This window comes from Impatiens glandulifera, chromosome 4 (assembly GCF_907164915.1).
Source record: "Impatiens glandulifera chromosome 4, dImpGla2.1, whole genome shotgun sequence".
Taxonomy (NCBI): domain Eukaryota; kingdom Viridiplantae; phylum Streptophyta; class Magnoliopsida; order Ericales; family Balsaminaceae; genus Impatiens; species Impatiens glandulifera.
The window spans coordinates 6,678,944-6,693,230 of record NC_061865.1 but is presented as its reverse complement, the minus strand read 5'-3'; the positions used below and the strand labels follow the sequence as shown (position 1 = coordinate 6,693,230).

The 14,287-nt window shown below is 30.3% G+C and overlaps 2 protein-coding genes across 2 annotated transcripts; one reads left to right on the top strand and one right to left on the bottom strand.

The window, feature by feature from the left end:
- Positions 1-1,663: 1,663 nt before the first annotated feature.
- LOC124936771 (myosin-9) lies at positions 1,664-4,081 on the bottom strand. Its single transcript, XM_047477296.1, has 6 exons — positions 3,948-4,081; positions 3,276-3,318; positions 3,128-3,195; positions 2,338-2,380; positions 2,191-2,258; positions 1,664-1,962 (listed from the first exon to the last, which is right to left on the bottom strand). Exons 1-6 carry the CDS (start codon positions 3,999-4,001, stop codon positions 1,858-1,860), a joined length of 381 nt encoding a protein of 126 aa, XP_047333252.1. The 5' UTR covers positions 4,002-4,081; the 3' UTR covers positions 1,664-1,857.
- Positions 4,082-6,149: 2,068 nt separating this feature from the next.
- LOC124934446 (transducin beta-like protein 3) lies at positions 6,150-12,970 on the top strand. Its single transcript, XM_047474981.1, has 14 exons — positions 6,150-6,562; positions 6,643-6,825; positions 7,054-7,203; positions 7,709-7,926; positions 8,117-8,405; positions 8,704-8,838; positions 8,996-9,114; positions 9,345-9,495; positions 10,173-10,419; positions 10,499-10,575; positions 10,938-11,057; positions 11,499-11,629; positions 11,724-11,898; positions 12,508-12,970. Exons 1-14 carry the CDS (start codon positions 6,266-6,268, stop codon positions 12,817-12,819), a joined length of 2,604 nt encoding a protein of 867 aa, XP_047330937.1. The 5' UTR covers positions 6,150-6,265; the 3' UTR covers positions 12,820-12,970.
- The last annotated feature ends 1,317 nt before the right edge of the window (positions 12,971-14,287 follow it).

The window sequence follows — 14,287 nt, the reverse complement described above, 5'->3', positions numbered from 1 at the left end:
CTAGAGGTAACATTGTAAATGTGACAGTTTCTATGTTAAATTATAATAATAATTATTGATCTTCTCCTTTTTTTTGGCTAAATAGCATCTAGAGATGCTGAATCTATCAAAGAATCCTTCATCCAAAGGCCTGAAAGATCTAATCAGCTTCCAGCTTCATTTAGCCAAGATGAATCAATCTTTTCAATTTTTCCTGATTCTGAAAAGCAACTTGTTTTGGTAAGCATACATTATTCCTCGATGATGACGACGATGATGATAAGCGCAAATTACGTAAGATTTATTGTTTTTTTCGTGTAAAGGGTGACAGTGGCATTAGCTACAAAGAAAGTCTACAAAAGTTTGTCCAAAGCCTCGGCCCAACCGCTAAGTTGTTTGCAGCTCGAAGACTAGCTTGCTTAAACGATGACATTACAAGTTCGCAGCCTCTTTTGGATGATCCAAGCCGTGGCATGGAAAAAGGTGAAGCTATAGATGAGACTAATGAAATTGCAATAAATGATTTGAAGCCGATGATTGCTAACCGAACCGAAAATAAGGGAAAAGCCCATGTTCTAGATATTGATAACATGAAACAAACCATAGGTCATACCGATTGGTTGGGCTTGTCTTTACCTAACAATGCTTGCTATGGTGAACCACCAATGCTAGACTCGCTTAAACATACAAAAGTGATGGTTTACCCAACAATGTTTGTTAAGCCATCCGGTTCAATTGAAAAGGAGACAAGAAACGTCGGTAAACTCAACTCATCGAACCTTATTGGTTCAAGTCCAGTCAACCAATGGGGAGGAACCCCACTGGCTGCCCAGGGCTTACAAAACTTTCAATGGAAACCGTCGACTGCCCGGATGACACAAGACCTAATGTGGGGAGCCCCACCGGCTGCCCGATTTTTACAAGGGTTTCCAATGGCAGCCTCACCGAATTATGCACGTGCCCATTTGGCTCAAGAATATAACCAACTATCTGTTATTAACCCTATGGCTCCGCCACAACAACCACAACCGCCAATTGAATTGCAACCGTCGTGGTTACTTCATAAAAACAATCCTTCATCATCCTCAAGCCATAAAGGAAATGATCACCATATCTATAAAAATGAGTAGTCAGCCATTGGCTATAAACAAGGCGCCCGGGAGCAATGGATGGTTGGACGAAACAAAATGAATTCGAAAGAAAATGAGTATCAGGTTTAAAAAATGGATGGTTCAATGCGACAAAATGAATTCAAAAGAAAAAGAGTATCAGGTGCCAAAGAGATTAATTTCATATTATTGTTATGCTTTGTATACATTTATTTTGAACAATTGCATCCTCTCAATATCTCATATTTATGAATCAAGTGTGTTTTATTAGACCTAATTTGGTTGATTCATTAAAAAATGCTTTCATTATGCCCATAAATGCATTGAGAACTTCCAAGGGGTGATTAAAATTTACATTTTGTTAGGTTATTGTCAATGCTACTTAATTACTTACACATATATATAATATAAGGATGCCAACACCAACAGAGATTCATCCTTCTTCACTGTTGCAAGAATGATACATTTTTACTTTTAAACAAGTCTCAAATCAATTCTGACCGTTAAATTCTCAATTTATTTAGCTTCTGTAAAACAAGAACCGACTCTAATATCGTTTAAAACACATACCTAGATTGACTGTAATTAAAGGGCCTGAATCTAAATTGAAACATTGAATGGTTTAATACAGAAATGCTGTCAATAAAAAGGAAAATAACAACAAAGCTTAATCAAATCCAAAAGTGGCTCATTGGAAATCAGAATCCTACAAAATAAATGTTGTTATAACCTTGGAAACAAGGGTTTCTATCTATTTTTCAAGAATAGCTCAGCTTCTCTTAACGTCAGCTTCTTCTAATGCGCGTATAAGATGGACAATTCGATATTTGAGTTTTGCATTCTCAACTTGAAGTTTCTCAGCCTCTTTCCCAGCCTACCAATATAAGTCAGTCACAAGCTAGATGTTGTTATAAGATCATAAAAGTGTAAATGCTTATTAAATCAAAACCCCTAATTAGATAACAGTAGAGAATTCCAATCCAAACAGACAAACCTTCTCCTACAAAGAAACTCATAAGACCTACTCAATTTTTAACGGCATCAATTATGCGTCTATCAAAAAAAGAAATTAATTCAGGGAATCACACAAAACAAATTATACCTTTTCTTGTACAGCTTCAAGCTTTGACTCTAGCTCTTTAACCAACTTCTTTAATTCCAAATTCTCATCTGTATAAGAAGAACTCGTTCATATTATAATTCGTACTATATGTTGACATTTACCCTCATCATATAGTCAGCAGATTACCTTCCTTCTTTACAAGCAAGGCTTCAAGTCTTTCCAACCGGTCCTGTAGATTTAAACATAAGAATGTTGTCTAAATTGTTGTCTTCTTCACAACCGGAAGACAAATAATGAACTCTAAGCATATAATCGGAAAGAGGAGCAAATCATAACTTCCAAAAAAGTGGAATATTATATGACAGAAAAGACATAGGGCCTGCAACAATGGAGAAGCCATCATGATTTCAAACAGAGACAAATGAAACCAATGTCTGAAATGGAAGAACAGGGCAGACACTTAGGAAACCCTGTTTAGATATTATTATCGGGGCAAAAGATTTTCATCTCTCATATGAACTAGACAAATCTGATAGCAGGTTAGCATTCTTCCAAAAACAGCAACAAGAGGAGGCCAATTTAGTGCTAATTGGAGGCCTTACGGCTGAAATCAAAGCGAATTTCCTCTTACAAGCCAACAGAGAGACAGCATAAGGAAAGGATAAGTCTCAAAAACAATCACAAAAATCACTGGAGGGAAAGACATGCAATATATTTTACAGAAGAAACATGAATAAAAAAACTAATACAAATCTATTCAAGTATTAGATTAGATCTTCATAAAATGTAAATGCTTATTAAATCAAAAGCCCTAATTAGATAACAGTAATGAATTGTAATCCAAGAATTCCAATCCAAACAGACAAACCTTCTCCTACAAAGAAACTCATAAGACCTACTCAATTTTTAACGACATCAATTATGCGTCTATCAAAAAAATAAATTAATTCAGGGAATCACACAAAACAAATTATACCTTTTCTTGTACAGCTTCAAGCTTTGATTGTAGCTCTTTAACCACCTTCTTTAATTCCAAATTCTCATCTGTATAAAAAGAACTCATTCATATTATAATTCGTACTATATGTTGATATTTACCTTCATTCATATAGTCATCGGATTACCTTCCTTCTTTACCATCAAGGTTTCAAGTCTTTCCAACCGGTCCTGTAGATTTAAACATAAGAATGTTGTCTAAATTGTTGTCTTCTTCACAACTGGAAGACAAATAATGAACTCTAAGCATATAATCGTAAAATAGGAGCAAATCATAATTTCCAAAAAAGTGGGAAATCATATTACAGAAAAGACAACAGAGACAAATGAAATCAGTGTCTGAAATGGAAGAACAAGGTAGGCACTTAGAAAACCCTGTTTCCGGGCAAAGGTCTGTCATCTCTCATATGTACTAAACAAATCTGATAGCAGGTTAGCTTTCTTCCAAAAAACAGCAACAAGAGGAGGCCAATTTAGTGCTAATTAGAGGCCTGACGACTGAAATCAAAGTGAATTTCCTCTTGCAAGCCAACAGAGAGACAGCATAAAACAATCACAAAGATCACTAGAGGGAAAGACATGAAATATACTCAATGGAAAATGAATCAAACTTCTATCGTGTACCTACCCATTTACACTTTTAGCAGCAATCATGTTTTACAGAAGAAACATGAATAAACAAACTAATACAAATCTATCAAAGATCAAAAAGAATGTTCAAACAATAACTCTCGGAAGCACAGACAATCAAGATTATACATGTATTAGATTAGATGTATAAATTTCATTTATAATCTGACCTCTGCTTCTGATGCCCTATCAGAATAAGCCTTCAAGTTGTTCGTTGTAGCCATCTTCTTCAAAAGTCTTCAAATTCCTCTTTCTCTCTCTTAACCAAAAGTTTCTCTCTCTATAATATACATGAAAAAATAAATAGGATGATAAATGGTCCGTTCATTTGCACAATTAATAATATAAATCTAGCATTTTTAATTTTATTTTTAACTGTTTTAAATTTAAAGTCGGGTTAATCCACAATTCGACCCAAATTAACCACAGCTCTCGACCCGGCAATCCGAATACTTTAAAAATTAAGCATTATTATATATATATATAGATTAATTAGTTAAAAAGTTGAACTTATATTAATATTAAAACGTCTCACATTTATTAAATTTGGTGTTGAATTTAAAATATAAAGTCTTTGTAGCTTAATTGGTTAAAGAGTTGTACTTGTTTTGTTAGGTTGCAAGTTCAAAACATACCTCTAGCATTTTTAATTTTATTTTTAACCGTTTTAAATTTAAAGGCGGGTCAACCAACAATCCGACCCAAGTATCCAAATTAACCACAGCTCTCGACCCGGCAATCCGGACACTTTAAAAATTAAGCATTATATATATATATATAGATTAATATTATTCTATGTAAATATTGTTTTGTTTTATAAAACATAATTAATATGTTTATTTATTTATTTATTTTTATAGGAGTTTTAAATTCATTTGTAAAATAAAATATAATATAAACTCAATAGTATTCATTCCTATACAGTCATATACCTAATATTTTCATCCATTTCCTATTATATTTATATTTTCATATTCTTTTCTTTAAATTAACTTAAATATTATAAATATAAATAAAAATATATTATATAAATATTAAAATAAAATATATTAAATAAAAAAATATATCATAAAAAATAACAATTTTAATTTTTTATTACTTATAATTTAGTAATTTTAAAATCAGTTACATAAAGTATAACTCAACACATTTACCTTAGTGTTTGTGTGAATTTGGTGTATGTAGACTACCACACCAACATTATATATAATATATATAATTAAAATTAAACCTATTAAATTAAATAATAAAAATATAAATTAATTTTAATATTATAAATTAAAATAAAACATATTTTCAATAACATAATGTTCAAGATGGCCCAGTCTCCCCAAAAATCCTCTACCATTCAAATTCATAGATTTATTTACCTATAAAAAATATTATGATAATTAATAGTTTTTTATGTAAATATTATTTTTCTTAAAAAAAAAATAATTAATATTTTATGTAAGAAAAAATAGTTAATATATTTATTAGTTTTTAATATTTTATATGAGTTTTAAATTCATTTATCTATAAAAACTATAATAATATTTAAAATTTATAAAAATAAAATATTAGAGAGGATTCATTCTATTATACCCAATATTCTCAACCACTTTCTTATTATATTTATATTTTCAACTAATCATATTATTTATTTTAATTTATAAATTACTTAATTTTATAAATATAGTATATATAATTAAAATAAAACATATTAAATAAAATAATAAAAATAAAAATTAACTTAAATATTATATATTAAAATATAATATATTATATTATATAAATATTAAATAACAGCGCACAAATCAACCCGTTTACAAAAATTCTAATAGACACCAACCTCCTTTAAAACTGAAAGAGGATAGAAATTTAAATAAATAAATATTATTAAATTTATTAATATATATAACTAAAAATTATTTTATCTAAATTAATATCAATAAAATATTAAAAAAATAAAATTTGAGTAATTTTTTTTTTTCCAAACTCAATGCATTTTAAAATATTTATAAAAATTTACTCAAATTTAAGATTATATAGACCCTCTTTTTATTTTTTATTTTATATGACTAAATTATTAAGTTTTTATATAATTAATTTTTAACATAACTATATATTTTAATTTTAGTTTAATTAATTTAATTTTAATATTTATGTAATATATTTAATTTTAATATATATTTATAAAAAATTGTAAAATTAAAGAAAAATAATGAATAGTCTAGAAATAAAAATAAATATGATAACATTGGGGGTATAATAAACAAATTTTCTATTCAGAATTTAGGTTTTTTTTTATAAATTTTTGAAGTATCTCCTCTAACCAAACAAGTCCTCAAATCTAAAACCCTTGTTAATTCTATCTCCCATTACTTCTCCTCTTCATAACAAAACCAGTGCCTCCTCCATCCAAGACGATTCCGGCCGCCGCTTTCTTCAATCCTTCATAATCAGTGGAGAAATCATTAGCATAAACTGAAGAAATCTACTCGGTAGTATGGCTTCAGTTGCTCTGAAGAAGAATTTCCGTTGTTTTCAGTCTCTGAACCAATTCTATAGTGGCGGACCATTCATAGTATCTTCTGATGGTTCCTTCATAGTATGTGCTTGTGACGACAAGATTAAGATTGTTGATTCATCAAACTCTTCAATCAAATCCATTATTGAAGGCGATTCAGAGGCTGTTACAGCTCTTGCTCTTAGCCCTAATGATACTCTTCTTTTCTCAGCTAGTCATAGTCGTCAAATTAGAGTTTGGGATCTCTCTACTTTAAAGTGTTTGCGTTCATGGAAGGTACTTAGTTACTTTTACTTTATTATAATGATATTAATAGGTCGTGAATCATTTTGTTCTTGTTGTTGTTGCTTGTTTAGGGACATGACGGTCCTGTTATGGCAATGACTTGTGATGCATCTGGTGGTCTTCTTGCAACTGGTGGTGCTGATAGAAAAGTACTTGTGTGGGATGTAGATGGTGGATTTTGCACACATTTTTTTAAAGGTCATAAAGGGGTTGTATCTAGTGTTATGTTTCATCCAGATCATAATAAACTGATGGTAAGCTACAAGTACTCATTTTGTTTTGTTTTGTTTGGGAGCCCTTCTTTAGCCATTCAATTGGTTATCTAGATTTTCCCAAGTTATTCTCAAGCTTGCTAATTATTTCAAAAATCTTGCATGATGTTATTTTATTTGGGACTATAAAGGATGGGATTTAGATTCATTAACTTATATGATAATGTTATTTACTGATAATATCTTTGCTATTCTGCATTGTGTTTGTAGCTTTTCTCAGGAAGTGATGATTCAACTATTAGAGTCTGGGATCTTACAAAGAAGAAATGTATATCGACATTAGAAAAACATTTCTCTACCGTGACTTCCTTGCAAATATCTGAAGATGGTTGGACTCTGCTAAGCTCTGGAAGAGATAAGGCATGTTCAGATTCTTAATTGTTTAATAGTTCTTATTTTACTTTAGATGAGTAAATGTTTCATGATGTCAATCTTGTGTTGATATACTGGTTGATGCAAAAATACTTTGGTAAGTTAAAGTATGGGTATCTCCAGGCCTTTTGTTACTGTTTTACAGCCTGGTTGATTATCTATCTTCATTTTGTGTTATGGCTATGTGCTACAGAAAGTGTCCTCTTAAGAATGTTTATTATTAACACATAACATAATAGTTTATCCTTTGTTTGCGCGAGTCTTACCTTGAAACATCACCTTTACCTTTTTGTATGAGTTCAACTCTCCACCTGCTTATTTTGAGATCATGGAACATTTGGTAGACTTAAAACAATCAATTCAACTTGAGCAGTTTATTAGTAATGACTTGTGGAAGTTGTCTTTGAGAAATTTCTTCAGAAGTTTTTAGATTGGTGCAAATTTCATGTTTAGCGTAATGTTAGTATTAAATTAACACATACATCCTATTCAGGTAGTAAATGTGTGGGATCTTCATGACTATAGTTGCAAGATCACTGTTCCAACTTATGAAGCTCTTGAGGCAGTGTGCCTGGTTTCTTCTTCATCTCCTTTTGTTTCATGGATCCATTCAAAGAAATCCAAGACTGTGAAAAAGAAAACGAACACGTCAGATGTTTACTTCTTCACTGTTGGTGAGCGTGGAATTGTGCGATTATGGAATTCCGAAGGGTAAATATTTTTTTCTTATTTCTCATGAATATTATTTAGAATTGTTCTTTTTCGATCATATATTTCATCCTTTCTTTTATTACTATCTTTCGCATTTCAAGATTAAAAGGTATGAAGCTTGGATTAAGATTCCGTCTTTGCCTTTTCTTTTCTGAAGGATGTTAATTGATATATTTTTTTTGTGAAACAGTTCAGTATGCCTCTTTGAACAAAAAACTTCTGATATTACGGCCATTAGCCAGGATGATGAGGATGCGAAAAGAGGTTTCACCGCCGCTGTCTTGTTGCCTCAGGGTCAAGGATTACTATGTGTCACAGCTGACCAACAATTCCTCTTTTATTCTCTAACGGAAAATGACAATGCCTTTTCTGATTTAACCTTAACGAAAAGACTCATAGGATTTAATGAAGAAATTGTGGATATGAAATTCTTGGGAGAGAGTGAAAAGTTTATTGCTGTTGCTACAAGTGTAGAACAAGTAAGCTAGCTTCTATTTACCCACTTTCCAGCAAACGTATTATTGTACATATTCCCTTCAACTCAAAATTTAAATCTTTAAAGGAGGGAAGGATTGCCATCAATTATTTATTTATTAATCTTTATCCCATGTTCGTTACTACCATTCTGAGTAAAGACTTCATATAGTCTGATCAGTACAGCTGTTAGTGATCTCATCACTTTTTGTGTTAGCAGTCTTCGGAACACACAAGTGTTGGAAGGATTTTAGAATTGGTTGCATTTATTGCCTTACCTCTTAACATATATTTGTTTTGCAGGTTCGTGTGTATGAGCTTGCATCAATGTCGTGTTCCTATGTGCTATCAGGCCATAAAGACATTGTTCTATGTCTTGATACTTGTGTGACAAGTTCGGGTGAAACACTTATCGTAACAGGAAGCAAGGACAATACTGTAGGTTCATTCTTCTACATCAGTAGTCATGTTATCTATTTTTCATTTGTCTTGACAGTTATCCAGTTCCTATTTTCACTTATTTATTTAGATATTTACCATGTGACTCCATTTATGAATTTTGTTCTTTTTATTAATAACTAAACAATGTTTATAGGTTAGGTTATGGGAAGCGAACACTGGAAATTGCATTGGAGTTGGTGCAGGTCACATGGGTGCAGTTGGAGCTGTGGCCTTCTCAAAGAAACATAGAAACTTCTTTATTAGTGGCAGCAGGTGGGTGTTTGCTAAATTGGTGTAAAGTTTTGCAAGCATGTTTCTGTGGATTACGATTTATTGTCATCTTGTATACCTATCCATGTCAAACTTCATTAACTATCATATCATGCAAACACTAGTTTGTTATTGTGACGCTAAGATTGCTTAATCGTTTCAGTTATCATTGTTATAGTTAGCAATAAGAAATAATTGGTGAATGATGAACTGTTTCATATATTCTTTTGCAGTGACCGTACCTTGAAAGTATGGAATTTGGATGGCACCTCAGATGATGATGTCAATAATTTAAAAGCAAAAGCAGTTGTTGCTGCACATGATAAAGATATAAACTCTGTCGCTGTTGCCCCAAATGATAGTCTTGCTTGCAGTGGTTCTCAGGTTAGAAACTGTAGCATGATTATAATCTTACGGGCTCATCTTTGTGAATAGTTTCTTTAGAGTTCATGTTAGATATATTAAAGTAGAAAATATCAATGAAACATGGATTTCTTAAATGTGTTTTGATTAGATGGATAAGTTCTAAGCAAACTAATAGAGGGGAATATAACATTTTTGTGTTGGTTAGAAGAAAGTGAAAAAGTTTGGTAGAATAGTAGTTTCAATGGGCTAGGAGTTGTTCAATCTTCATGGATTTTTATTGTTAAACTTAATTGAAATTCTAATTTTCTCTTTGGGAAATATTCCTTTCTATATTTCAAATATTTATTGAAATTAATACTTCATTTCATTTTCTTCCAATTCTGTTCCGACCAAATGCACCCTTTTCAGTTCTAGAAGCATGTCTTTCATCATGATGCTTGTTGAAGTTTTTACATTTATGTGTGTGTGTGAGAAAGAGATAGGCATCGTCATGGCAAAAGTTGAAATAACTCAATAATTTTTTCTTCAAATTAAGTTTTATGTTTTCATTTCCTAAATAAAATAGCTTTCGAAAATAGGATATGCAAATTCTATATGAGAAAAAAGAACATTATTTTGCTTGCTCACAGTGCATTTTGCTCTTCAGTCTCTTAAATCAACAATTCGTGACAATTTGATAAACTCTTGATGGTTAGGACCGAACTGCCTGTGTGTGGAGGCTTCCAGATCTGGTACTTGCGGTTACTCTAAAAGGACACAAGAGAGGGATTTGGTCTGTAGAGTTTTCTCCAGTTGATCAATGTGTTATTACTGCATCAGGAGATAAAACGATAAAGATCTGGGCTATATCTGATGGTTCATGTCTAAAAACTTTTGAAGGGCATACCTCAAGTGTTTACAGGGCATCCTTTATCACTCGAGGGACTCAATTTGTATCTTGTGGTAATTTGACATGTTATATCTATCTGGAATAATCTCTCTTTTTTGGTACCATTCCGACATGCCTAAATGTTGTGTGCAGGCGCTGATGGTTTATTAAAGCTTTGGACAGTAAAAACTAATGAGTGCATTGCAACTTTTGATCAGCATGAGGACAAGGTTGTGAATCTTTTAGGTTTCTTTACATTACTTATTGTATATTCCATTCTACGATTGACTTATTTTATTCATTAGAGAAAAGTAAAGCAAATCATGATTTGCCTGCTGGCAATATGGATGTGTTTGATTTTTTGCTCTATTTATGTATATTATAGAGAATCTGATATCTTGATTTTTTTTTTATTATCTGAGTACATCTTCACGCCCTCGCAATTGTCATATATAATTTTGTGTTGAAATCTTAAAGTTTGTATTGATAAAGTTGAGTAATACAAACAATGTTTATACAATATTTGAATAATTTGACATTATTATTTTTGCTAATTGGCTTCTACTTTTTACTTTTCTAATGTGTTATGCAGGTATGGGCATTAGCAGTTGGCAAGGAAACAGAGATGATAGCAACTGGTGGCAGTGATGCAGTTGTTAATTTGTGGAATGATTCGACTGCTTTTGATAAAGAGGAAGCTTTCCGTGAAGAAGTGAGACATCATTATTTTTCGTTGGAACTCAATACAATTTCAGTCATTATTTGTACATTTTTCTGTAGGAGCTTACATTTGGCCTAGTTCTGTTGTGGTTATTTAAAAAATCCTCAAATAAATAACCATTTTATCTATCCTCTAAGCAATCACTCTATTCAAATAATCAACCAAAATACTAAAATACCCTCTATTTCTTGAAAAATAAATCATTATATATTAGTTAGTACCTTTAAGACTTTTTATCCAAATAACCCACTTTTTCAAAACCCCAAACGAACAAGGTTCTATTGTGTGATCACATTTAGAAACTAAACCTAGTCCGGCACTGATTAACCTGATCCAAATACATAAACAAAAGTGTTTCCAATGACTTCATTGTTTATGTTATGATCAATCATTACTTTCAAAAAGTTTTCATGATTTTTTCCTGATGTGCAGGAGGAAGAGATTTTGAAAGGGCAAGAATTAGAAAATGCTGTAACAGATGCCAACTTCACCAAAGCTATTCAAATAGCATTTGAACTGCGCAGACCTCGCCGACTCTTTGAATTATTTTCCGAACTCTGCAGGTTAGCGAAATTGTCTTTTTTTCATTATAGTCGAGGAAGAAACTCATCTGTTTTGTCTTTTATGTGTAAAAATTTGGATTGAATGCATTTGCAGGAAGAGGGAGGTTGATGGCCGATTAGATAAAGCCCTTCGTTCCCTTGACAAGGAAAATTTCCATCTACTATTTGAATATGCTAGAGAATGGAATACAAAGCCAAGGTTTTGTCATATAGCACACTTTGTGCTTTACAAGGCTTTCAGTATTTTGCCCCCTACCGAAATTATTGAGGTGCGTTTCTTTCTTGCTTGCTTGCTCTCACTCTTCCTAATATAACGGTTTTATATCCTGAAATTCCATATATGTTTGAATTACTTACACTACTAGGTGGGCAATAATTTGTCTCTAGATGTCGTTCAAATATCTGCAATTCTAGGAAGAGAATCTAACATGGATAGTTGAAATGTTGAACGAATGAAAATGCAAATTGTCTTGTGCTATTAATCATGTTCATAAGTGGAGAATTGAATTCATACCTATTTGGAAACTAATACTGTGTCACAATCATGGTTCCATTGAAAAACTATCAAAAGTAGGAAGTGTTTTTTTGTTTTGTTTTGTTTGGTATGGTATGAGAAGTGTGATTTAATTAGACATATATGCGTAAATTTGTTGACATTTTTCATCCAAAACCTAAAATAAGGTTATTTAGGACAAATCACTTCATCAGTTCTTTTTTTCATTTTTATTTAGGAATACAGAGTCTTGGGCTTAAGATTGTTAAAAGTTTGAGGCAAATTTCTGAATTTTGTGGACTATGGATTAGTTTTTTTCATTAGATTTTGTATGCCAAATGTAAATTTTGTTGCGTATTATAAACACAAGCGTTTTTTATTACAGATAAAAGGAATTGGCGAAATTTTGGAAGGTCTAATACCTTATTCTCAGAGGCATTTCAGTAGAATAGACAGGCTCCAGCGAAGTACATTTCTTTTGGACTACACCCTCATGGGGATGTCAGTTATTGAGCCCGACTCAACAGCGATACAATCAGATGAAGAAAAAGAAGAAGCCTCCGAGGAGCCAAAAGTAGACCGAATTTCCTCAAAGAAACGCAAGTCAAAGAAGACTGGAAGAGATGTTCCGGCATACAAGAAAATTAGAAAGGAATCAAAATCTAAGGTGGTTGGTGTTACTGAAGTATCAGCATAACATCTGATGACTACAACTCCTAAAAGGAAATTTTGTTCTATCTATTAATCTTTTTATTATTATTAATCTTTGTATCTCTATTAAGATATCTTTAAATTTGTAGTTGTAACACATTTCTTTTTTATTTTTTGGTTTGGTAAAAACAAGATTACTACTATCTTTAAATTTTAACAACATATTTTTTGTTTAGATTAAGGCTGGTAAAAGTCTTATATTTAGAATCCTGCTCAAAATATATGTTTAATCTAGGTATATCTATCTAAATTAATATTTGAAAAATAAGGCCTCTCAAATAATTTTATAATTATATATGTACTATTTTTTTCAAATCCTTAACTATTTTCTATTATTTGATGGTGGGTTTTTATTTATTTATCAAAATCTACTTATCAATTTTTTTAACATTTAAATTAACTAAAATTCAAATAACTTACTTTTCATTAAATATTTTTTTTAAAAAAATCTTAAAAACATCCTAAATAACCAACATTAAAATAGCTCTTTCTAATTACTTTTAAATATTATAATTAGGATATATCTATCATTCTAAAAATCAAGTCACTTTCATTTATGAATTAAAATTTTAAAATACTTTATTTTATGAAATTCTTAAAACAATGTTTTTCTCAAAAAAAATCATAAATTTAAAAAAAATTCAAAGATAAAACAATTCTATCATTTTTTTCAATTATCAAATAATTCAATTCACCGATTAAACTATATCTATTTTAACTTTATAAATTTTAAATTAAAAATATTAAAATAATTAAAAACTAAATAATTTACTTTTTCATTAAACATTTCTTAAATAACTTTTATCAAATAAAGTTTAAAAAAAAAAGAGAATAATAATAAATAAATTAATAATTATCAGACATTACTAATTTTTGAATTGATGAAAAAATATTAATAAATTTATGATATATCTATCATTCTAAAAATCAAGTCACTTCATTTATGAATTAAAATGTTAAAATACTTTATTTTATTAAATTCTAAATTTATATGGAAACAATGTTTTTCTCAAATTATTTTTTTAATTTACAAAAATCCAAAAATAAAACAATTCTATCATTTTTTTTCAACTATCAAATCATTCAATTCATCAATTAAATTATATCTATTTTAACTTTATAAATTTTAAATAAAAATATTAAAATAATTAAAAACTAAATAATTTATTTTTTCATAAACATTTTTTAAATAACTTTTATCAAACAGTTCTTACAAAAAAAAAAAAAAAAAAGAGAATAATAATAAATAAAAATAATAATTATCAAACATTACTAATTTCTGAATTGTTATCAAACATATCTAAATTTTATTTAAAATATATATATGCATATTAGAACTATAGACATCTAACAAAAGAATGCTAAAAAACCTATTACGATTTCATTCAAATTCTAACCCGCATTTAAAAATGAGCTCAAATCAAGCCCAGATTAACCCGATCCTTACCCGCGGG